General features: G+C 31.7%; 1 protein-coding gene across 1 annotated transcript in view; it reads left to right on the top strand.

Annotated features, from left to right (window-relative positions):
- The first annotated feature begins 638 nt into the window (after positions 1 to 638).
- Positions 639 to 25,753, top strand: part of LOC134710379 (transmembrane protein 87A-like) — a 39,094-nt gene continuing 13,979 nt past the window's right edge. Inside the window, exons 1-9 of the mRNA XM_063570735.1 lie at positions 639 to 759; positions 7,637 to 7,694; positions 8,960 to 9,063; positions 12,081 to 12,200; positions 13,141 to 13,194; positions 14,267 to 14,311; positions 19,275 to 19,322; positions 20,257 to 20,277; positions 25,369 to 25,453. Coding sequence (XP_063426805.1) covers positions 640 to 759; positions 7,637 to 7,694; positions 8,960 to 9,063; positions 12,081 to 12,200; positions 13,141 to 13,194; positions 14,267 to 14,311; positions 19,275 to 19,322; positions 20,257 to 20,277; positions 25,369 to 25,453 — 655 coding nt within the window. The 5' untranslated portion in view covers position 639. The remainder of the gene's footprint in view (positions 760 to 7,636; positions 7,695 to 8,959; positions 9,064 to 12,080; positions 12,201 to 13,140; positions 13,195 to 14,266; positions 14,312 to 19,274; positions 19,323 to 20,256; positions 20,278 to 25,368; positions 25,454 to 25,753) is intronic.

Consider the following 25,753-nt stretch of genomic DNA (forward strand, 5'->3'; position numbering starts at 1 on the left):
GTTGTTTTTAATTGCTTTGATGTAAATATTGAATGTATTTATAGCTTGGTATGAGTAAAAAGATTGAATATTTTAAATACAGAACACAAAAGATAATTGTTTTTAACAGCTTGGTTCCTTTGATTTGATCTGAAACAATGAAATAATAAAATATGGCAATACACTATTATAAAAACCAAAACATGATAAAATTTATTCAACACACCAAAAAACGTAGTCAGAATCTCCCTTTATTTGGAAACAAGTCAATGAAACAAAGTTATAGGCAATGCACTAAACAAAACATGATTAAGTGTTATTCAGCACAAAATAAAACGTTGACAGAATCCCACTTTAATTAGAAAGGAATGTTATTTTTTAACAATACACTCTCAAAAACTTGATAAAAAATTTATTCAACACATTAAAAATGCTGTCTCGCTTTATTTTGAGACAATTAAATCAATTATACTTTTAAGAATACTACTTGCCAAAACTTGATTACAAAGTTATTAGACACAAAACCAATTAAAATTGGGCGCGAACATGTAGGGTGCGAACGGACTTTGGGTGCGAACATGTGGGGTGCGAAAGTGAAAGGGGGCGAACATGAGTGGGTGCGAACGTGAATGGGCGCGAACGGACCCGGATTCGGTAAACATGGAGGAAGTGAAGCATTCGCAGTTTTTGACAATTATATGTTTTGTCATTGTGTTTAGCTGTGGCATGGTGGCAGCCTTACCAGAACAGGGTGTTCTCACAGTCAATATGAATAACAAAGTATACAACTCTAATGAACTTTTTAGACTTCACTTTAATAAGAATGTGTTATTTTGCAATGTGACAGTCACTCACACAAAATGTGTCCATATATTCATCATAATCTGGACTGTATTATAACTTTAAACTGCAAGGAAGTGACTACATAGTGAAGGATCCAGCCATTTTAAAAAGGGGGGGGGTCCAACTTTATGCTCCCATTCAAATGCATTGATCATCCAAAAAAGGGGGGGGGGGTTCCAACCCCTGGAACCCCCTGGATCCACCAATGCTATATATAGCTTTCAGGTTGATCTAGCCCCACGCTTATCCGACCCCAATAAAAAATGTATTGATAATTAATGAAAATAATGATATATATTAATTGTAATTCATAAATGTTTATTAATTTTTATTATAATGTAAAAGGTGTATAAAGGTAAAAAAAATAAAAAAGGCCTTTGAAAAATATTTTCCTTTAGATGAGTATTAAACAACTAGGTTGAATATGTTTTTATTACAAGTTAATTAATAAATTAATTGCGTATCGATTTAAAATATTTCTTTAACCAGTACTTCACTTACCTGTTGTCATCCATCATTGGACATTTTTCACAAATTCCTCCAAAATCAAAAAGTTTATTCATATTATATTTTGGGGCCAGATTGACTTGGTTCAGATCGACTTTGGGCCAGATTGACTTGAGGCCGGATTGGTTTGAGACCAGAACGACTGGATACCCTATAAATATTTCCCTTTGGAAACAAAATTGTTCACATCAAATGGCTTACCATCAACTGTAAGGATTTATCGGTGAACTACACGATTTCGACATCTTGACCAAATTGCATGATGATATTCCAAGTTGAGAATTCAGGTCTCTTCGCCCAAAATTATATTCACTTCCATTTTCATTTGCCTCCTTTCATGTTCACTGCCTTTTTATAGGATTTGTGTTGAATAAGCTTTTTACTCGTGCTCCAGTATGCTGTATATATTGTTATCAAATAAAGAATTAAGTTCTTTATTGTTTTAAAAATAAAATTAAGTGACATTCTAACAACTTAAACAGCGACCTGTTCATTGAAGCTGTCCTAGGATTTGACTTAAGACCTCTCAAAGGAATAAATTATGGTAAAGTAAGGACTGACTAAAGTAAAAAGACATATCTCAGTATGCACACTGAAGCTATCTGTGGACTACCTTAGCTAGGATGTCCTTTTTATACGACCGCAAATTTAAAAAAAAAATTTTGTCGTATATTGCTATCACGTTGGCGTCGTCGTCGTCGTCGTCGTCCGAATACTTTTAGTTTTTCGCACTCTAACTTTAGTAAAAGTGAATAGAAATCTATACAAGGTTTATGACCATAAAAGGAAGGTTGGTATTGATTTTGGGAGTTTTGGTCCCAACATTTTAGGAATTAGGGGCCAAAAAGGGCCCAAATAAGCATTTTCTTGGTTTTCGCACTATAACTTTAGTTTAAGTTAATAGAAATCTATGAAATTTTGACACAAGGTTGATGACCACAAAAGAAAGGTTGGGATTGATTTTGGGAGTTTTGGTTTCAACAGTTTAGGAATTAGAGGCCAAAAAAGGGCCCAAATAAGCATTATTCTTGGTTTTCGCACAATAACTTTAGTTTAAGTAAATAGAAATCAATGAAATTTAAACATAATGTTTATGACCACAAAAGGAAGATTGGTATTGATTTTGGGAGTTTAGGTCTCAACAGTTTAGGAATTAGGGGCCAAAAAGGGACCCAAATAAGAATTTTTCTTGGTTTTCGCACCATAACGTTAGTATAAGTAAATAGAAATCTATGAAATTTAAACACAAGGTTAATGACCATAAAAGGAAAGTTGGTATTGATTTTGGGAGTTTTGGTCCCAACAGTTTAGGAAAAAGGGGCCCAAAGGGTCCAAAATTTAACTTTGTTTGATTTCATCAAAATTGAATAATTGGGGTTCTTTGATATGCCGAATCTAACTGTGTATGTAGATTCTTAACTTTTGGTCCCGTTTTCAAATTGGTCTACATTAAGGTCCAAAGGGTCCAAAATTAAACTTAGTTTGATTTTAACAAAAATTGAATCCTTGGGGTTCTTTGATATGCTGAATCTAAAAATTAACTTAGATTTTTGTCGAGCCTTCGACTTTAGTCGAAAAAGCGAGACTAAGTGATCCTACTTTCCGTCGGCGTCGGCGTCCACAAATATTCACTCTGTGGTTAAAGTTTTTGAAATTTTAATAACTTTCTTAAACTATACTGGATTTCTATTAAACTTGGACAGAAGCTTGTTTATGATCATAAGATAGTATCCAGAAGTAAATTTGTAAAAATAAAATTCTATTTTTTTCCGTATTTTACTTATAAATGGACTTAGTTTTTCTGCAGGGAAACATTACATTTACTCTGTGGTTAAAGTTTTTAGAATTTTAATAACTCTCTTAAACTGCCCTTGTTTGTACCAAACTTGGACAGAAGCTTGTTTATGATCATAAGATAGTATCCAGAAGTAAATTTTGTAAAAAAATAAATCCATTTTGTCCGTATTTTACTTTTAAATGGACTTAGTTTTTCTGCAGGGAAACATTACATTTACTCTGTGGTTAAAGTTTTTAAAATTTTAATAACTTTCTTAAACTATCCTGGGTTTATACCAAACTTGGACAGAAGCTTATTTATGATCATAAGATAGTATCCAGAAGTAAATTTTGTAAAAAGATAACTCCAATTTTTCTGTATTTTACTTTTAAAGGGACTTAGATTTTCTTCCAGTTAACATTACATACAGTCTGCAGTTTAAGTTTTCAAAACATTAATTATATATTCATTTATAACTATCCTACATTTTTACCAAACTTGGACAGATGTTTCTTACAATCAAAAGGAATATTTTTATTGATTTTTTTCCCTCCTTTTTGTTGAGCCTGCGATTTACAGCAAAAGTAGGCGAGACACTGGGTTCCGCGGAACCCTTACAAATTTTTTATTATTGGCCTAGTTTTCAAGTTGGCCCAAATCGGGGTCCAAAATTAAACTTTTTTGATTTCATCAAATATTGAATAAATGGGGTTCTTTGATATGCCAAATCTAACTGTGTATGTAGATTCTTCATTTTTGGTCCCGTTTTCAAATTGGCCTACATTAAGGTCCAAAGAGTCCAAAATTAAACTAAGTTTGATTTTAACAAAAATTAAATTCTTGGACCTCTTTGATATGCTGAATCTAAACATGTACTTAGATTTTTGATTATGGGCCCAGTTTTCAAGTTAGTCCAAATCAGGATCTAAAATTATTATATTAAGTATTGTGGAATAGCAAGTCTTTTCAATTGCACAGTATTGTGCAATGGCAAGAAATATCTAATTTCACAATATTGTGAAATAGCAAATTTTTTTTTAATTAGAGTTATCTTTCTTTGTCCAAAATAGTAAGCAAGAAATATCTTATTGCAAGAATTTATTTTAATTGGAGTTATCTTTCTTTGTCCAGAATCAACTTAAATTTTTGTTATATACAATATACAATGTATATTCACTTTTTACTACCAACTGATAAATTTAAATAATCTTTACCATTCAGTGAAAACAAGCAGTTTTTTTACATCTTAATATTTTATGATGTATTTAAATGAGTAGTTATTGTTGCAAACTCCATTAGAATATTTTAATTGAGATTAGTTTTGGAATAAGGGAAAGGGGGATGTGATTAAAAAATTGGGTTCAATTTTTATACGACCGCAAATTTTGAAAAAATTTTCGTCGTATATTGCTATCACGTTGGCGTCGTCGTCGTCGTCGTCGTCGTCCGAATACTTTTAGTTTTCCCACTCTAACTTTAGTAAAAGTGAATAGAAATCTATGAAATTTTAACACAAGGTTTATGACCATAAAAGGAAGGCTGGTATTGATTTTGGGAGTTTTGGTCCCAACATTTTAGGAATTAGGGGCCAAAAAGGGCCCAAATAAGCATTTTCTTGGTTTTCGCACTATAACTTTAGTTTAAGTTAATAGAAATCTATGAAATTTTGACACAAGGTTTATGACCACAAAAGAAAGGTTGGGATTGATTTTGGGAGTTTTGGTTTCAACAGTTTAGGAAATAGGGGCCAAAAAAGGGCCCAAATAAGCATTATTCTTGGTTTTCGCACAATAACTTTAGTTAAAGTAAATAGAAATCAATGAAATTCAAACACAATGTTTATGACCACAAAAGGAAGGTTGGTATTGATTTTGGGAGTTTTGGTCCCAACAGTTTAGGAATTAGGGGCCAAAAAGGGACCCAAATAAGCATTTTTCTTGGTTTTCGCACCATAGCGTTAGTATAAGTAAATAGAAATCTATGAAATTTAAACACAAGGTTTATGACTATAAAAGGAAGGTTGGTATTGATTTTGGGAGTTTTGGTCCCAACAGTTAAGGAAAAAGGGGCCCAAAGGGTCCAAAATTAAACTTTGTTTGATTTCATCAAAATTGAATAATTGGGGTTCTTTAATATGCCGAATCTAACTGTGTATGTAGATTCTTAATTTTTGGTCCCGTTTTCAAATTGGTCTACATTAAGGTCCAAAGCGTCCAAAATTAAACTTAGTTTGATTTTAACAAAAATTGAAACCTTGGGGTTCTTTGATATGCTGAATCTAAAAATGTACTTAGATTTTTGATTATTGGCCCAGTTTTCAAGTTGGCCCAAATCGAGGTCCAAAATTAAACATTGTTTGATTTCATCAAAAATTGAATAATTGGGGTTCTTTGATATGCCAAATCTAACTGTGTATGTAGATTCTTAATTTTTGGTCCAGTTTTAAAATTGGTCTAAATTAGAGTGCAAAGGGTCCAAAATTAAACTAAGTTTGATTTTAACAAAAATTAAATTCTTGGGCCTCTTTGATATGCTGAATCTAAACATGTACTTAGATTTTTGATTATGGGCCCAGTTTTCAAGTTGGTCCAAATCAGGATCTAAAGTTATTATATCAAGTATTGTGCAATAGCAAGTCTTTTCAATTGCACAGCATTGTGCAATGGCAAGAAATATCTAATTTCACAATATTGTGAAATAGCAAATTTTTTTTTAATTAAGAGTTATCTTTCTTTGTCCAGTATAGTAAGCAAGAAATATCTGCAAGAATTTTTTTAATTGGAGTTATCTTTCTTTGTCCAGAATCAACTTATATCTTTGTTATATACAATATACAATGTATATTCACTTTTTACTACCAACTGATAAATTTAAATAATCTTTACCATTCAGTGATAACAAGCAGTTTTTTTACATCTTAATAATTTATGATGTATTTAAATGAGTAGTAATTGTTGCAAACTCCATTAGAATATTTTAATTGAAATTAGTTTTGGAATAAGGGAAAGGGGGATGTGATTAAAAAATTGGGTTCAATTTTTCTCATTTGAAATTTCATAAATAAAAAGAAAATTTCTTCAAACATTTTTTTGAGAGGATTAATATTCAACAGCATAGTGAATTGCTCTAAGAGAAAACAAAAATTTTAAGTTCATTTGAATACATTCATTCTGTGTCAGAAACCTATGCTGTGTCAACTATTTAATCACAATCCAAATTTAGAGCGGAATCCAGCTTGAATGTTGTGTCCATACTTGCCCCAACCGTTCAGGGTTCAACCTCTGCGGTCGTATAAAACTACGCCCTGCGGAGCATCTGGTTCTCATTTGAAATTTCATAAATAAAAAGAAAATTTCTTCAAACATTTTTTTGAGAGGATTAATATTGAACAGCATAGTGAATTGCTCTAAGAGAAAACAAAAATTTTAAGTTCATTAGAACACATTCATTCTGTGTCAGAAACCTATGCTGTGTCAACTATTTAATCACAATCCAAATTTAGAGCTGAATCTAGCTTGAATGTTGTGTCCATACTTGCCCCAACCGTTCAGGGTTCAACCTCTGCGGTCGTATAAAGCTACACCCTGCGAAGCATCTGGTTAACCACTGTTCTAAGTGTTTGCTAATAAAAAAAGGAATTTATTAATTTTAAGAATGCATTGAATTCATCAGTAGTAAATAATTACAAGATTAAAATTGAAAATATTATTGGTATTATTGTAAAGTAAATAAATTATAGTTATCTAAACAATGGTACATTAAAACATCAGTTTATGAGAAAGAAAAAAACAAAACATAGAAAATGTGACAATGTTTTATGACAAGGTAGGACCTTTATCAGGACTCTGGGATCAGGTGTTTTAAAGCTCAAGATTGATCCTTTCGGGATCTGGGAATTCTTATAAGATTTTCAGGATACCGAGATTTAAATTTCTTTAAATTCGGGACCTTGGGATTCTATGTATTTTAGCCCGGGTTTTCAGGATCAGGACCCCTCCTACCCCCTCCTCTTTTATATAACAATTTAAAATACAGGCAAAGGAATTAAACTTCAATTGTTGTAGTTGCACAGTTAAAAGAATTGCTGGTATAAATATATATCGTACAGATAGCTACAGATGTGACAACACTTTGCAGATTTCTCAATTTTTATTTCAATAAGAAAAATACATTGTATATTTATTAGACAATGAAATTAATATTTCTGTTTCTGCAAAACATGATGTCATCATTCAAAAAGAGGTGAGAAATATGTTAAAAACGGCTTTAAATGTTTTCCCAAACAAAAGGAGGAGAATGTCCCATGGTCACCAAGCAAGTTCAACTTTATGAAACCATGAAAAACAATGTGTTTAAACTTCTTGACTTGATTTCTGTGATCACTTTAAACTGGCAGCATATCTGTAGGAATTTCATTATGGATAGATCATGTTTTTATTGTACAATTTTATCAGCAGATGTAACTTTAATAATATCGCTGTTCATCACAGAAGACTTTCATTGTACATGTTATTTTATTTTTTATTTCAGAACAATATCACTTCTATATCCAAGATAATGTACAATAGCACAAAGATATATGTTAAAGGTTTGTTTATTTATTGTTTTTGAAACATTTCTTAAATAAAAAAATCCTTTTCAAATCAGCCTATTAGCATGATTAGGATCTTAAACAGTATAATCACAACTTAGTCTACATGAAAGAAGATAATTTTAGAAATGAAAATAAGGATATGTGGTATGATTGACAATGAGACTACTATCCATTACAGTTCAAATGAAGTAGATGTAACTATTTATAGTTATAGGGAACCATACCACCTTCATTATTGAGAAAACCCCATACTGTTTGTATTGTCAGCTATAAACATTATTCATGGTTCCATCCCTTTTTTGTTTAAAAACTTCATTGATCTTCTAGTTTTCAGTTATCTACTTAAAATTATACTGTATAGTCAATAATATTCTTTTCATATTTCTGTCAGTACTCTATTGTCCTCTAGATATATTTGAAAGCTAGACTGGTGCAAAACTAAGATGACAATAAGTTAAAAAAAAAAGTAAATTGAGTATAATTACACTTTCTAACATTATTCTCCAGTATTTAGCTAGTTTTAAACCATATCAAACTAAACTGGTTTTAATGGTTGCCAGCAAAATTCCCTGTAACATCATAAACATATTTTTTTGTGGGAAACTTGATCAGTATACTTAAGTTGTTCATCATGTTTTTGCTCTTATTCATTTATATATAGAATGACCATACATTGTCTCGAAATATCAATGTTATTTGTACAAGGCTTAGAAACAGGTAGAAAGCGAGGCTGTGCCGAGCATTTCTACCTGTTTCAAGCTGAGTACAAATAACCGATTGATATTTCGAGACAATGTATGGTTATTCTATATATAAATGAATAAGAGCAAAAACATGGTTATTCTTTATATACTGCAACTCTTATAAGTGTTTTAAATGAAGTATTTAGGGTAAAAACCATCCTTTTTTTAATTTGGAGCGGACGACGTAAAATTTCTGTGAACCTGATTGATGTCATAAATAAAACTCTATGGAAACGCATTGTGAATGTCATAAACAAGGTGATATACGGTCAGTAACTGTATATCACATATGAATATATATAATATAGTCAATGCAATTTGACTGCTCAAATAGCACAGCTGTAGTATATAATATGATACATGGCCATGATAAAGGCAATAATACGATTAAGAAACATATTGTAGTGAATCAAAAATGGGAAGCATTGTGATAATAAGCAAAGGTTATTCTGATGACATGAAAATTATTTAAAAACTTAAACATGATGTTTTCAATGGCTTCATTTTACTTTAAAGTTACACCAAATCCTGACAAAGGGAATATTGCATCAGAACTTACAGTAAAATGGATGCTACGATATTCAAGGTGTATGGAGGAATACATGATGATCAATGAACCGGTGAGTACTGCAAGTGACATTATGTTATTGCATAAATGAACATAGATATAGAAAGATGTGGTATGAGTGCCAATGAGGCAAGTCTCTGGACATCCAAATAACAAATTATAAAGTAATCCATTATAGGTCAAGGTACGGCCTTCAACATGAAGCCTTGGCTCACACTGAACAACAAAGATATAAAGGGCTCCAAAAATTACTAGTCATTCAAATGGAAAAACCAATGGTCTAATCTACTGATCTATATATAATAAAAAAAAATGTCCTTTTATAAATATATACATGATAAAGGTTACGGTACAAGAAATCACATTGAAATGGTAACCATAGTGATAAGCATTATGTACAATGGACATGATGGAAATAGTCTACTGTATTTTATTTAATACACAAATTAAGTTTTGTGGTTTTTTCTGGCCTTGTCATAGCAGTTGAAGTGTGCAATTGAGTCTCCTCTTCTTTCTCTTGGTTTACTGATGATGATGCAAAAATGTTCATAACTTGAAAGTGAATTTCAGAAGCAGTGTTATTTTCAGTCATAGAAAAAGTACTGAACTACATTTCAGCCCCATATTTTTTTACATCGTCTTCAGTACCTCCATAAAAAATGAAGACTGGACCCCATTTTTACAGGTAAAAAGATGCATACATATGAATGCTATGAAGATAGGAAATTTTTTTAAAATGTTGTCACACACTGAATGTCTTCAGGATCTGCTTACCCTTCCGGAACACCTGAGATCACCCCTAGTTTTTGGTGGGGTTTGTGTTGTTTATTCTTTAGTTTTCTGTGTTGTGTCATGTATACTATTGTTTGTCTGTTTGTCCTTTTCATTTTTATACGACCGCAAATTTTGAAAAAATTTTCGTCGTATATTGCTATCACGTTGGCGTCGTCGTCGTCGTCGTCGTCCGAATACTTTTACTTTTCGCACTCTAACTGTAGTAAAAGTGAATAGAAATCTATGAAATTTTAACACAAGGTTTATGACCACAAAAGAAAGGTTGGTATTGATTTTGGGAGTTTTGGTCTCAACATTTTAGGAATTAGGGGCCAAAAAGGGCCCAAATAAGCATTTTCTTGGTTTTCGCGCTATAACTTTAGTTTAAGTTAATAGAAATCTATGAAATTTTTACACAATGTTTATGACCACAAAAGGAAGGTTGGTATTGTTTTTGGGAGTTTTGGTCCCAACAGTTTAGGAATTAGGGGCCCAATGGGTCCAAAATTAAACTTTGTTTGATTTCATCAAGAATTGAATGATTGGGGTTCTTTGATATGCCGAATCTTACTGAGTATGTAGATTCTTAATTTTTGGTCCATTTTCAAATTGGTCTACATTAAGGTCCAAAGGGTCCAAAATTTAACTTAGTTTGATTTTGACAAAAAATTAATCGGTTGGGTTCTTTTTTATGCTGAATCTAAAAATGTATTAAGATTCTTGATTATTGGCCCAGTTTTCAAGTTGGTCCAAATCGGGGTCCAAAATTAAACTTTGTTTGATTTCATTAAAAATTGAATAAATGGGGTTCTTTGATATGCCAAATCTAACTGTGTATGTAGATTCTTCATTTTTGGTCCTGTTTTCAAATTGGTCTACATTAAAGTCCAAAGGGTCCAAAATTTAACTTAGTTTGATTTTCACAAAAATTGAAATCTTGGGGTTCTTTGATATGCTGAATCCAAACATGTACTTAGAATTTTGATTATGGGCCCAGTTTTCAAGTTGGTCCAAATCAGGATCTTAAATATTATATTAAGTATTGTGCAATAGCAAGTCTTTTCAATTGCACAGTATTGCACAATGGCAAGAAATATCTAATTGCACAATATTGTGAAATAGCAATATTTTTTTTTAATTAGAGTTATCTTTCTTTGTCCAGAATAATAAGCAAGAAATATCTAATTGCACAATATTGTGAAATATCAATATTTTTTTTAATTGGAGTTATCTTTCTTTGTCCAGAATCAACTCAAATCTTTGTTATATACAATGTATATTCACTTTTTACTACCAACTGATAAATTAAAATAATCTTTACCATTCAGTGATAACAAGCAGTTTTTTACATCTTAATATTTGATGATGTATTTAAATGAGTAGTTATTGTTGCAAACTCCATTAGAAATTTAATTGAGATTAATTTGGAATAAGGGAAAGGGGATGTGATTAAAACAAATGGGTTCAATTTTCTCATTTGAAATGAAATTTCATAAATAAAAAAATAAAATGAAAATTTCTTCAAACATTTTTTTGAGAGGATTAATATTCAACAGCATAGTGAATTGCTCTAAGAGAAAAACAAAAATTTTAAGTTCATTAGAACACATTCATTCTGTGTCAGAAACCTATGCTGTGTCAACTATTTAATCACAATCCAAATTTAGAGCTGAATCCAGCTTGAATGTTGTGTCCATACTTGCCCCAACCGTTCAGGGTTCAACCTGTGCGGTCGTATAAAGCTACGCCCTGCGGAGCATCTGGTTAGCCATGGCGTTGTCAGTTTATTTTTTATTTATGAGTTTGACTGTCCCTTTGGTATCTTTTGTCCCTCTTTTTCAAAGCTTCTTTAATAGGTAAGAGGTATGCAACTCTTACAAAAACAACACTTTGTGTAAAAAGCATTATCAAAAAGAGAATACTAGATGCACAAAATAACATCACTTTGAACGTTAATTGATTCTAGGCAGAACAAATCTCAAATAAAAACATTAATAATTCTTCTAAATATAACTTAAAAATACATTATTGTACTGCATAGGACAGCATGGTGGTGTGGAACTTAACATCTCACCATACTAAACATTCTAAGAGCAACCTTTAAGCATATTGCAATCCTATTAAGTGTGGAGTATGTTTTTCACATTGTACTTGATAACAAGACAGCAGTTTTACATGTTGTTGGTGAAAAACTTGCATAGTTCATCTGTTTTTAACTGACTGAATAATGGAAATTTAATTACAGAGTTGTGAACTTGTGTGTATTTGTACTGAATGATTATCCAATATTTACAGAATCAGATGAACAGTTTTCTACAACATCCTGAAATTCAATGGCTCTCTGGAATGCCTTACAACTGGACAGAATATAAAACCAATTCAGCAATACTTAAAAGCAACCACTGGGATCTTGGTGTAAGCATTTATTATAACTGTCTTACATCAAATAGAAATAAGGAGTGTGTTTAAGCTTTCTTGACTTGACTCAAAATTTGATTCTTTTTTTATACATCTCAATCCAAATCTATGTTTATCCAGACTAACTGGAAACAAAGTTTGAGTGGTAAATTGAAACAGCCTGTCTGCCCTTTTTGAGAGCCTTACCAATGTCTTGATCCTTTGTTTGATTCACTTCAAACTTTAGAAAAGATAATGTGAAGCAATTATTGTTCTATTATGTGTATCCTTTTTGAATAATGAAAATGGACCATTTTTCTAGATGAAATTTCAATTTAGTATTTGTTAACTTGTTTCATAGCTAAACACAATGATAAGGTAGAAAATAATTGGACTATTTATGATAAAACTTTCTTTTCTAAACATAACAAATGGAACATATGATTATTGAATTTCAATGAAGAAAAAAAAGAAAATAGGTAAATTTGTCCTTAATTTTAACATATTTGATTTGAATAATTGGGTTGTTGATGAATGCACTTTCCGTTCTAAAGCCTAAATATAATTGAAATCCAGTGTTTTGTTTTTTATAGTCAAATCTTTCTTTACTCTCTGTCTGTTTCCCAGGGTTGTAAGTTTTAAGGTTTAGGAAAGCTGTATAAAATAGCTATATCTTACTTTTTTGTGGTTTGATCATATTTTTCATGTACTGTAACCAATTGAGCAAATTTGAATGATTGTATTAAAGGTGTACATGACTAGCTGATATTGTTTTATTTGACCTTGATTTTGTTTTCATTGAACAATTGGTAATCTCATTAAAGTATGTAAAACCTTCAGAATACAAACTTTCAATCATAATTTATGAAGGTGAGTCAGTGTGAGCACTCATATTGTAGAAGTTGTGTCATTTTAACATATTCAAAGAATTGACGGTTTATACCTGATCTATTTTTAGGACCACAGAAAGGATGAAATGACAGGAGAGTCAATGCAACAGTATCCCCCTATTGTAAGTATGATAGATTATAAACAGAAAACAGTAAAAAGAGGGCTAGTGAATGAACAGTCCATTTGGATTTATATTTCAAACAATGAGAATTATCTTATATAGTATAGCAACATATTTATGATCATAATCTCACATAAATGTTGGAATAAGATCTTTCAGCATTATCTTTTAATATAAAGATAATAGAATATAAGCAATAACCAATCACCTTGTTTGTCAAGATCATTGTTTTACCTTGTTTCAAGCATAAACTACTTGAACTATGAACAGATCAACTTAATATTTTGTCATCAGCTTGACAGTTATGATTTTTACCTGTGAGAACTTTTTAGATCTGTAAAACGCCTACCACCTGTTTGCAGATACTTGTTTAATAGGTGGAATGAAATAAAAATATTGGTCTCAAAATTAAATTTCCCAGTATTTAGATTTTTTATAAATTTCTGAAATGACATTTAGGAATTATGGAACTTTATTCTTCGACAAAAGAAACCAGCATACCATGCTATGAGCTCATGGCGCTGCTCTTTATTATATGTATGTGGGACACCTACATTCTGTTTCTGATACATGTTTGTACTTAAAGATTTTTTTTAAATGTTGAATGAAAAAAAGGTTGAACAGAATGACTTCATATTTGATCAGCAGCTTGTCATAAACGTATTTACACTTTGGGTATTTAGCTGCATTTTGCCTCTGAATGACCATATATCACCACCGAATAACCTTTTGATGTCAAGCAACAATCACTTTTTAGTTGTGACGTCATATGTTTTGAATTATGAAGTCAAAGTTTACGGGAACTTGTGTGATGTTATGTAATGGCGGACAAATTTGCAAACAAGTGTAAATATGTCTTTTGGAGAGTTGTAAGGTGTGTGCTTATTGGATCTGTTATGCAGATACATAAAATCATATACATGTATAATCTTACCTCTTTTCAAGAATTATTTTTATGCATTTTTTTATTGAAGGGGAAAATTTATTTATTTTTGATAAATGTAATTAATGCATTATGTTGTTTTTTTAAATTTTTTTTCTCATCATAAATATGTTTTTGGGTCAATTTTAGAATAGAAATAAGCGGGATACAGGAAAACCAGCTGCTGTTCAAACTGTAAGTATAGATATTCCTTTGAGGATATAAGGAATCAATTCAATCTATGAATAAATTATCATCATATATTAACTTAAGGCCAAGTAAATTTAATTAGTAGATTTTCATCCAGTTTTTTTTTTAAATGGGGCGGGAAGGAGGATTTTTATTTTTTTTAATTTTTAACTGGATTTTTGTGACAAAAATGTCGGTTATTGATTTGGGGATGTACGTCGGGCAGGCGGGAGGCAATCAAATGTTGTCCGTGCATTAACTCATGAACTGTTCGACCAAAGCTTTTAAGATTTTAATATGTTGTTACTGACAACAAAATGAAGGTCAAGTTCAATAATGGCGATTTTGACTTTTACCGTTCAGGAGTTATGGTTCTTGAAAGATTGAAATATGGAGTTTCCAGTCGTGTCCATGCATTTACGCATGATCTGTTCTTCCAAAGCTTACCAAATTTTAATATGTTGTTACTAATGACAAAATGGAGGTCAAGTTCAATAATGATGATTTTGACTTTTACCGTTCAGAAGTTATGGTTCTTGAAAGATTGAAATATGGAGTTTCCAGTCCTGTCCATGCGTTTACGCATGATCTGTTCTTCCAAAGCTTACCAAATTTTAATATGTTGTTACTAATGACAAAATGGAGGTCAAGTTCAATAATGACGATTTTGACTTTTACCGTTCAGGAGTTATGGTTCTTGAAAGATTGAAAAATGGAGTTTCCAGTCGTGTCCATCACTGGTGTCCATGCATTTACGCATTCATAGATGCCAACCGTTATGATTTTTCTGTAGTTTTTCTGATTTTGCGATACAAACTACGCTATTACGGTCAAAGTCGAATAGTTACGGATTCCCAATCATCGCCGTTCAATTTTGTAAATCGCAAATTTTTATCATTACTTTTCCGTCCTGGTCCGGTATTTAGAAAACGACAATGTAATGTGTCCGGTTTCTCGGGAGTTATCAACCTATTGATGGGAACTAACTGACTTCCGAAGAGGAAAACTTGCATTTTATGAAGTAGCTTTCCCCCTTTCTCTACTTCTCCTTGACAAAAGGAAAATGTACGAGTCAAGAACATCTGAACAATTAATGAATGGAATTCATACTACAGACAACATGTTGAACGACAAATTTTAGTGCACATCATTTTGCAACCACTCAGCAGTAATTTTTATTGGTAAATGCAAGTTTTTGAATGATTACTGAAAACTTTTCAAAAATACGGAAAATTTGATAGTTTGTTACTGATTGTCTCAAAAGGGGTTGGCATCTATGCGCATGATCTGTTCTTCCAAAGCTTACCAAATTTTAATATGTTGTTACTAATGACAAAATGGAGGTCAAGTTCAATAATGACGATTTTGACCTTTACCGTTCAGGAGTTATGGTTCTTGAAAGATTGAAAAATGGAGTTTCCAGTCGTGTCTATGCATTTACGCATGATCTGTTCTTCCAAAGCTTACCAAATTTTAATATGTTGTTACTGATGACAAAATGGAGGTCAAGTTCAATAATGATGATTTTGACTTTTACCGTTCAGGAGTTATGGTTCTTGAAAGATTGAAATATGGAGTTTCCAGTCGTGTCCATGCATTTACGCATGATCTGTTCTTCCAAAGCTTACCAAATTTTAATATGTTGTTACTTATGACAAAATGGAGGTCAAGTTCAATAATGATGATTTTGACCTTTACCGTTCAGGAGTTATGGTTCTTGAAAGATTGAAAAATAGAGTTTCCAGTCATGTCTGTGCATTTACGCATGAACTTTTCTACCAAAGCTTCCCAAATTTTAATATGTTGTTACTGATGACAAAATGGAGGTCAAATTCAATAATGACGATTTTGACTTACCGTTCAGGAGTTATGGTTCTTGAAAGATTGAAAAATGGAGTTTCCAGTCTTGTCCGTGCATTTACGCATGATCTGTTCTTCCAAAGCTTACAAAATTTTAATATGTTGTTACTAATGACAAAATGGAGGTCAAGTTCAATAATGACGATTTTGACCTTTACCGTTCAGGAGTTATGGTTCTGGAAAGATTGAAAAATGGAGTTTCCAGTCGTGTCTATGCATTTACGCATGATCTGTTCTTCCAAAGCTTACCAAATTTTAATATGTTGTTACTGATGACAAAATGGAGGTCAAGTTCAATAATGATGATTTTGACTTTTACTGTTCAGGAGTTTTGGTTCTTGAAAGATTGAAATATGGAGTTTCCAGTCGTGTCTATGCATTTACGCATGAACCATTTAATCTAAGCTTTTCAAATTTTAATATGTTGTTACTGATGACAAAATGGAGGTCAAATTTGATATTGACGATTCTCACTTTCACCATTCATCAGTAATGGTTCTTGTGATATTGCCAGGATACAAATAAATGTTAATAAATCCGGTTTGCTGTTGTTGTGACAGCCTCTTGTATTTAATTCATATGAAACACTCCCACTGAGTCTCAGCGTGACTGTTCTTCATACATACAAGTGTAATAATTGGCAATATCAAGTATATTGATTTATTAGGAATAGTACATAATTTTAAAAATTCTTAAATAAATATCAACCACTGTTCTACGTATATGCATGCAATTGCATAGAAACTTATTTATAGTAAACAGCTACAACTTGGATAAATGGACTTCTGTTAGACTGTTTACACCAAATTTATTTTGCTTTCAAAGCGAGGGTTTGTAGTCCCCATAAAATGAAGCAAATACATTGGTATGCAACACAAGTATTATGATTACAGAATAAAACAAAACCTCAAACAGTGTTGAAAATAATATGCAAGATGCAAATTTAATATTTATACAATGTAAAACATGAATTTAACAGAAAAGAAGTTGTTGTTTAATGACTCTATTGGTGGTATTGGGACAAAGGGTGTTTGCTGTTTGTCAACAACAACAAAAAAGAGAGCCATATGTAAATCTAAGGGATAGCTAACCTATATTAAAAATGTGTAAGTTTTTTGATTTTTGGAACTCAATATACGGTCAAAAATCTATATAAAGTTTGTGCTTGAGTTAATTTGTTTAATTCAGTCATGTTTATTGTTCCAATGTGTTTCATGATTCTTGTGCTTTGGATATCTTTCAAAATCCAAATTTTCTGACACAAAGTCATTGTATAAATAAAATGAAAATTATCCACGGTTTTCTAATCACATTCAATGACATTTTTTACATACCATACCACAATTCGCATTCTTGGACACCGTGTATTACTGGTAACTTTATTATTTTTATGCCCTTCTCATAATTAATCTATATTCTTGGTAGATGATTTTTTCTTCATAAAGCATCATAGAATGAAATTCAAAACAGTGTGGCTTAGGCCATTGATTGACATATAAATTTATCCATTGACTAGGACAATTTAAGTGAACGTTTGTATGAAACGACCACTGCTCACTGTGCTCTTGTAAAAGACTCTTAAACTATGGGGTCACAAAAGGTTCTCAACACCTAAATAAAGTAATTCGAAAAATTAATCAGAAATAACACAATGTTTTGATTTATATCAATTGTATAAATCAAAACATAAAGATAATTCCTGATTAATTTGTCGAATTATTTTATAGTTAAAGGCGTTTAGAAACCTTTGGTGACCCCACAGTTTAAATGTCTATCGTAGGTACGTCGTGAACAGACAGTGATTGTTACAGACAAACATTCACGTAAATTGTCCCAGTCAATGGATGAATTTAATCTGTCAATCAATAGTCACAGCCACACTGATTTGAATTTCATTCTAATATGTCCACTTAATTATTTTGTATGTTTGGTGGATTACTTGAAGAAATATGAAAACAAAAAGCCAAAAGTTTTGAATGAAATGAAATTAGTGACAGTTACCTGTAACATTTACAATCAATTTTCAGAAATCTTAAAAATTTAAATGCTTTTTTTCTAATTCTTTGGTAAGTTATCCCTTTCTGCAAAAATTATGTAAAAAAAGTTAATTAACATGTGGTTACTGATGATCTTAGTACCTAGATGATTTGCCAAGTGAAAAGGTAACAACCTTTTATCAGGTCTCTAAATAAATCAAAGTATGCTAATAAGTGTTAAAGAAATATATATAAACTCTAATATGCCATTCTTCCAATGCTTTGAGTAGGCACCCATAGGTAAATTCGATTATAATCATATGTCTGTTGAAAGGCAATGTCATCATTTGTTTGGGCTGTTCCAATTTTCCTGCGTGGTATGCCTGTTATGAAAGATTTACCTCACGTCAGTGGAGGAAATGAAGTCACTAAACAATGACTAAATAATGTATGGATTTTCGTTAATTTATTTGATTTTTAGTTTTTGTTGATTCATGTTTGATTTCATGATTTGAAAAATTCTGTAGACTTTAGGTAATTTATTTTGTTCAACACTTAAATTAGTTGTTCACCTAATCCAACAAAAAGCATTAAAATTAGTAAATGTATTAAACAAGTAAAAATGAATCCAGATTTACAGTTATCCTGGAAAATCTTTGTTAAAATCTCGTCTAAAGGTAGAATCTATCTTCCTCACAGAGTTCAACACAAGCATCATGAATTCCCATCATGGCAAAATGTACATCTGCCAAGTAAAATCGTATTTAACATCAATGTATACAGTCCATATAATACTATTATCAGATATGATAGTAAAGGTAATTGTATAAAGTGATTGTGACAGACCACTTTGAAACAGCCCTCTACAATTAGACAAGTATTTTTTGTTAATGTTTACCATAAATATGTGTTTTTACCCCCGGTTAACATTGTAAGCAGTCCCAACTTCTCTTGACAGTGATTTACCTTAAAACCAAAAAGAATGATTTTCAAGCTTATCACATGTGTTTATTGTATATTTCACATTGAATAACATGATTAGAAAATGAAATCTGTTTAGGTTTGTACCAATTGTTTTTTTTTCATATTATAATGATAGAAATAAATGTAAGTGTTTAATTATTCTATTGTAGAAACTAACAACACAGCAGTCACCCATCAAAGCACCTACTACAGTACATGTGAGTTTGATTGATCAATTTGATATATATATAATTCTTGTTGATATAGGTGTTAGCTTGTTTGGTTAGTACATTAAAATCAGAAACTATTACCTAACATCAGGGGCAACCTTGGATTGAAGGTAATTTGAATCCCATCGAAACATTTTCTCTACATGTCTATCTCTTTTAAGTAGTCACCACACTAATACTGTCTGTAGTCACTTATTTTGCTTTTTTTATGTTTCCAGCCATTTTGGACACTCAATGGTTTTTATACGACCTAAAAAAAAAAATTGGGATGTTATAATGGTATGATGTCGTCGTCTGCATTGTTGTCAGAAGACACATTGGTTTCCAGATAATAATTTTTATGTAAAGTAAATGGATGGATCTCTATGAAGTTTTTTTTAATTTTTCAGGATAATAACTTGGGTATAAGTATTTCAATTGCTCTGAAATTATACCACAATGTTTTATACCACAAGATGAAGGTTGGGATCTATTAAAGGGGTTATAGGGCCAACAGTTTAGGAAGTAATGGCCAAAAAAGTTACCAAAAACAAGCATTTTCTAGTTTCCAGACAATAACGTGTGTGTAAGTGTATGGATCTCTCTTACATTATACCACAAGGTTCCATATGTCAAAGGGAAGCCTGGGATTGAATTTGGGGTTAATTACTCAAAACATGTAGGAATTAGGGGCCAAAAACAAGCATTTTCCAAGTTTCCAGACAATTACTTGTGTTTAAGTGTATGGTTTTCTCTGAGCCGGGATTGAGATTTTGGGTTATTGCTCAGAGGGGGTTTCAAAAAGGGGGCGGGATTTTTTTCCCCTATTTTTTTAAGGGGATGCATATTTTTAAATTTCAAATTTTTGAAAAGTTTACAGCTATATTTCCTTACACTTTTTAATTATGATTATAATTTCTAATGTTTAAATTTTATTTTTCAGACACAACCAGAACATGCCACGGTAATTATTTTATTTGACACATTCATGTATATAGAATTTTTTTATCTGTTGTCTTGTATGGTCAATGCACATACTCTATACCACAACACCTCTGAAGCTAAAAAATAAACCAGCCAAATTTTTATTTATCTTTGAAAGCCAGTTCAGTGTTGAATCATTTACATGTATAGTATCTGTGTATATTTTGGAGATTATAGATATAGGAAGATGTGGTGTGAGTGCCAATGAGACAACTCTCCATCCAAATAATAATTTAAAAAGTTAAACCATTATAGGTCAATGTACAGCCTTCAACATGGAGCCTTGGTTCACACCGAACAACAAGCTATAAAGGGTTGAAGTTTCTTTAAACATGTTAAATGTAAAGAAATCTTTATACAATCCTATGGTAAACTTGTTACTTGGTTGAAAAATAAGTGAAAACTTTAACCTTAACCTTAAACATACCCCTTTAACCTGCAATAGCCCCCCTCCCTTAAATGTACCCCACAAATAAGAATGAATCCACAGTTATTTTCACTTTTTTAGCTCACCTGACCTAAAAGGGCAAGTGAGCTTTTCTCATCATTTGGCGTCTGTAGTCCGTCGTCCGTAAACTTTTACAAAAATCTCCTCCTCTGAAACTACTGGGCCAAATTTAACCAAACTTGGCCACAATCATCATTTGGGTATCTAAAAATGTGTGGCGTGACCCTACCAACCAACCAAGATGGCCGCCATGACTAAAAATAAAAAACATAGGGGTAAAATGTAGATTTTGGCTTATAACTCTGAAACCAAAGCATTTAGAGCAAATCTGAAATGGGGTAAAATTGTCTATTAGGTCAAGATCTATCTGCCCTGAAATATTCAGACAAATCGGACAACCCGTTGTTGGTTTGCTGCCCCAAAATTAGTAATTTTAAGGAAATTTTGCAGTTTTTGGTTATTATCTTGAATATCATTATAGATAGAGATAAACTGTAAACAGCAATAATGTTCAGCAAAGTAAGATCTACAAATAAGTCAAGTGACCAAAATTGTTAGTTGACCCCTTAAGGAATTATTGCCCTTTATAGTAAATTTTTAAACATTATTCTAAAATTTTAGTATCCTTTTAAAAAATCTTCTCCTCTGAAACTACTGGGCCAAATTTAACCAAACCTGGCCACAATCATCATTGGAGTATCTAGTTCTAAAAATGTGTCCGATGACCTGGCCAACCAACCAAGATGGCCGCCATGGCTAAAAATAGTACATGGGGTGAAATGTAGATTTTGGCCTATATCTCTGAAACCAAAGCATTAAGAGCAAATCTGATATGGATTAAATTGTTTATCAGGTCAATATCTATCCCTGAAATTTTTAGACAAAACAGACAACCCGTTGTTGGGTTGCTGCCCCTGCATTGGTAATTTTAAGGAAACTTTGCCGTTTTTGGTTATTATCTTGAATATTATTATAGATAGAGAGAAACTGTAAACAGCAATAATTTTTAGCAAAGTAAGATCTACAAATAAGCCAACATGACCAAAATTGTCAGTTTACCCCTTAAGGAGTTATTGCCCTTTATAGTAAATTTTTTACCATTTTTTATCGAGCCTGCGACTTTTGTCGCAGAAAGCTCGACATAGGGATAGTGATCCAGCGGGGGGAATGTTAGCTAACTTCTTAAACGCTTTATATTTAAGAAGGTAGAAGACTTGGATGCTTCATACTTTGTATATGGATGCGTCATGTTATGAAGTTTACGTCAGTCACATGTCCAATGTCCTTGACCTCATTTTCATGGTTCAGTGACTACTTGAAAAAAAAGTGAAGATTTTTTGTAATGTTAAATTCTCTCTTATTTTAAGTAATAGGATAACTATATTTGGTATGTGCGTACCTTGCAAGGTCCTCATGCCCGTCAGACAGTTTTCACTTGACCTCGACCTGATTTCATGGATCAGTGAACAAGGTTAAGTTTTGGTGGTCAAGTCCATATCTCAGATGCTATTAGCAATAGGTCTAGTATAATTGGTGTATGGAAGGACTGTAAGGTGTACATGTCAAACTGGCAGGTGTCATCTGACCTTGACCTCATTTTCATGGTTCAGTGGTTATAGTTAAGTTTTTGTGTTTTGGTCTGTTTTTCTTATACTGTATGCAATAGGTCTACTATATTTGTTGTATGGAATGATTGTAAGGTGTACATGTCTAGCTGGCAGGTGTCATCTGACCTTGACCTCATTTTCATGGTCAAGTGATCAAAGTAAAGTTTTTGAGTTTTGGTCTTAATTTCTAATATTTTATACAATAGGTCAACTATATTTGGTCTATGGAAATATTTTATGATCTATATGTCAGTCGTGCAGGTTTTATTTGACCTTGACCTCATTTTTACGGTTCATTGCTCAGTGTTAATGTTTTTTTTGTTATGGATGTTTTTCTTAAACTATAAGCAATAGGTCAACTGACAGGTGTAATAAAGCTTTATATTTAGGACTATCAACATAATATCAATGATAAGTAAAGAAGGCGAGACATTTCAGCGTGTGCACTCATGTCTAAGATTTAAGTAATCTTTTTAAAAAATCTTCTCTTGAAACTACTGGGCTAAATTTAACCAAATTTGGCCACAATCATCATTTAGGTATCTAGTTTTCAAAATGTTTCTGATGACCCAGCCAACCATCCAAGATGGATGCCGTGGCTAAAAATAGTACATAGGGGTAAAATGTAGATTTTAGCTTATATCTCTGAAACTATAGAATTTAGAGCAAATCGGATGTAAAATTGTTGATCGGGTCAAGATCTATCTGCTCTGAAATATTCAGACAAATCGGACAACCTGTTGTTGGGTTGCTGCCCCCGAATTAGTGATTTTAAAGAAATTTTGGAGATTTTGATTATTATCTTGAATATTATTATAGATTGAGATAAACTGTAAACAGCAATAATGTTCAGCAAAGTAAGATCTACAAATAAGTTAACATGACCAAAATTGTCAATTGACCACTTAAGGAGTTATTGTCCTTTATAGTCATTTCTTAACAATTTTCATAAATTTTTGTAAAGTTTTAGAAAATATTTTCCACTGTAATTACTGGGCCAAGTTCATTATAGATAGAGATAGTTGTAGCAACAAGAATGTTTAGTAAAGTAAGATCTACAAACACATCATGATCACCAAAACACAATTTTGTCATGAATTTATCTGTGTCCATTGTTTAATATGCACATAGACCAAAGTGAGCGACACAGGCTCTTGAGAGCCTCTAGTTTTCAAATACACTGGTTTAAGATTCATATTAATAATAAATAACAATCAATGCATTGCCAACAGTTCAATCATTGTAATCTGTATCAAGTTCACAGGGTAATGTAAAGCAAAATTATATCTGGGTGAAATTTGATCTGGAGGAAAAATGTCACAATAGTTATTGTTATTTTTTTATCCAGAGGAAAATATTTCCCTGGGATATTTTTTTCCTTTGCCGTGAAATTCTATCTGGGTAGTTAACTTATTGAATAGTTATTAGAAAAAACTTATCCTCTAAAAATACTTTGAAATAATAATAGTGTATTTGAAATAAAGCGAAATTGTTAAAAAAAAAAATGTATTATAATGGGAAATAATTTCACAAATTATCCTTGAAAAAATTTCCTGAAATATTCAAGTCAATATCATCCTTTTAAAAAGAAAATTATCATGAAACATAGGGAAGAAAACCAGAAGTAATTTCAAAGATCGTAATTGTGAAAATAATATCATGATTAAATAAGGTTAGTGAAATACCATGTAAAAGTGAGTTGTTTTCAGATCTCAGTACAAATATAAATTTAAAAGTAAGGTAGAAATATAGTTGCATTACTGCTGTTAACAGTAATAGAAGAATTTGATTATCATGATATTTTTAACTATATAAATAGTTTTGTCTGGGGACAGAGATGTAGTTGCATAGATGCCAACCATTACGATTTTTCCGTAGTTTTTCCGATTTTGCGATACAAACTACGCTATTACGGTCAAAGTCGAATAGTTACGGATTCCCAATCATCGCCGTTCAATTTTGTAAATCGCGGATTTTTATCATTACTTTTCCGTCCTGGTCCGGTATTTAGAAAACGACAATGTAATGTTTCCGGTTTCTCGGGAGTTATCAACCTATTGATGGGAACTAACTGACTTCCGAAGAGGAAAACTTGCATTTTATGAAGTAGCTTTCCCCCTTTCTCTACTTCTCCTTGACAAAACGAAAATGTACGAGTCGAGAACATCTAAACAATTAATGAATCGAATTCATACTACAGACAACATGTTGAACGACAAATTTTAGTGCACATCATTTTGCAACCACTCGTCAGTAATTTTTATTGGTAAATGCAAGTTTTTGAATGATTACTGAAAACTTTTCAAAAATACGGAAAATTTGATAGTTTGTTACTGATTGTCTCAAAAGGGGTTGGCATCTATGTAGTTGTTGATTATATGGAAATCAGATAAATCATAGCATAACAATATATTGGAACAAAAGCATGTTTAACAGCTGGATAGTATTTACCTGTGAAATGTTATCTGTCTTATTAAATCAAGTTGTAAGTCATCTTTTTATATAAATGAATATATAAAAAATAAGATTCAAGGAAAAATTTCAGTATGAAATAGATTCAGAAATATATTATATTAATATCTTTAAAATATAAATTGCTCATAATTACCTCCCTTTGATAAATTATGCAAATTTGGTCTACCTTTGTGAAACATTTTATAATTATAGTCAGGTATATATTGATTGTGAGTAACTTACATAGTAGTTAATGGGACTCTATTGCACAAGGTTCTGTGAAATATAGTATGGCAAATGTATACCGGTACATACTATCCGCGTAACACAGATAGATTTTCACTCCTCTGGAAAAAATCAACCTGTGAAATACCATGCCTGGAAAAAAATTACCGGGACAAATTATCCTCAGGATAAAATATCACAGAGGAAGAAATAAACCGTTACAGTAATTCATTAGAACACCATTAACATGTAAATATCCTTGCACCAAATTCCAATTCATAGTATCATGTTTAAAACTTTAATCATTTAAATTTTGATTTTGAATGTGTTGTTATAGAAATCACCTTTACTTGATACTTGGAGAGATGGACCATACATATTTATACTGCAAGTGGAAAGTAAAGAAAAATTTGATATTGATGGTGAGTAAAGTTGTCGTAGTTACAACCAATAATCAAGGGGGAGAAAAAGACAGTGCAAATATTCTGTTGTGTGTAATACATATTTTTTTTGTGTAATATGCAGGTAGATTTTTTTTAAATAACTATTCAATACTTCTAGACAACTTTTCATAATATTTAGTTGATTTAAGGTTTCTTTTGAAGATAGTGTCTTAATCAGTATCATACCGTAATATATATGTAAGTTATTAAAGATTATTGTGGTGTTTGAATTTAGAACTAAACCATACTCTCTTTTTTTATGTCAGATCAGTAGACCGC

Source organism: Mytilus trossulus, chromosome 3 (assembly GCF_036588685.1).
Source record: "Mytilus trossulus isolate FHL-02 chromosome 3, PNRI_Mtr1.1.1.hap1, whole genome shotgun sequence".
NCBI lineage: Eukaryota > Metazoa > Mollusca > Bivalvia > Mytilida > Mytilidae > Mytilus > Mytilus trossulus.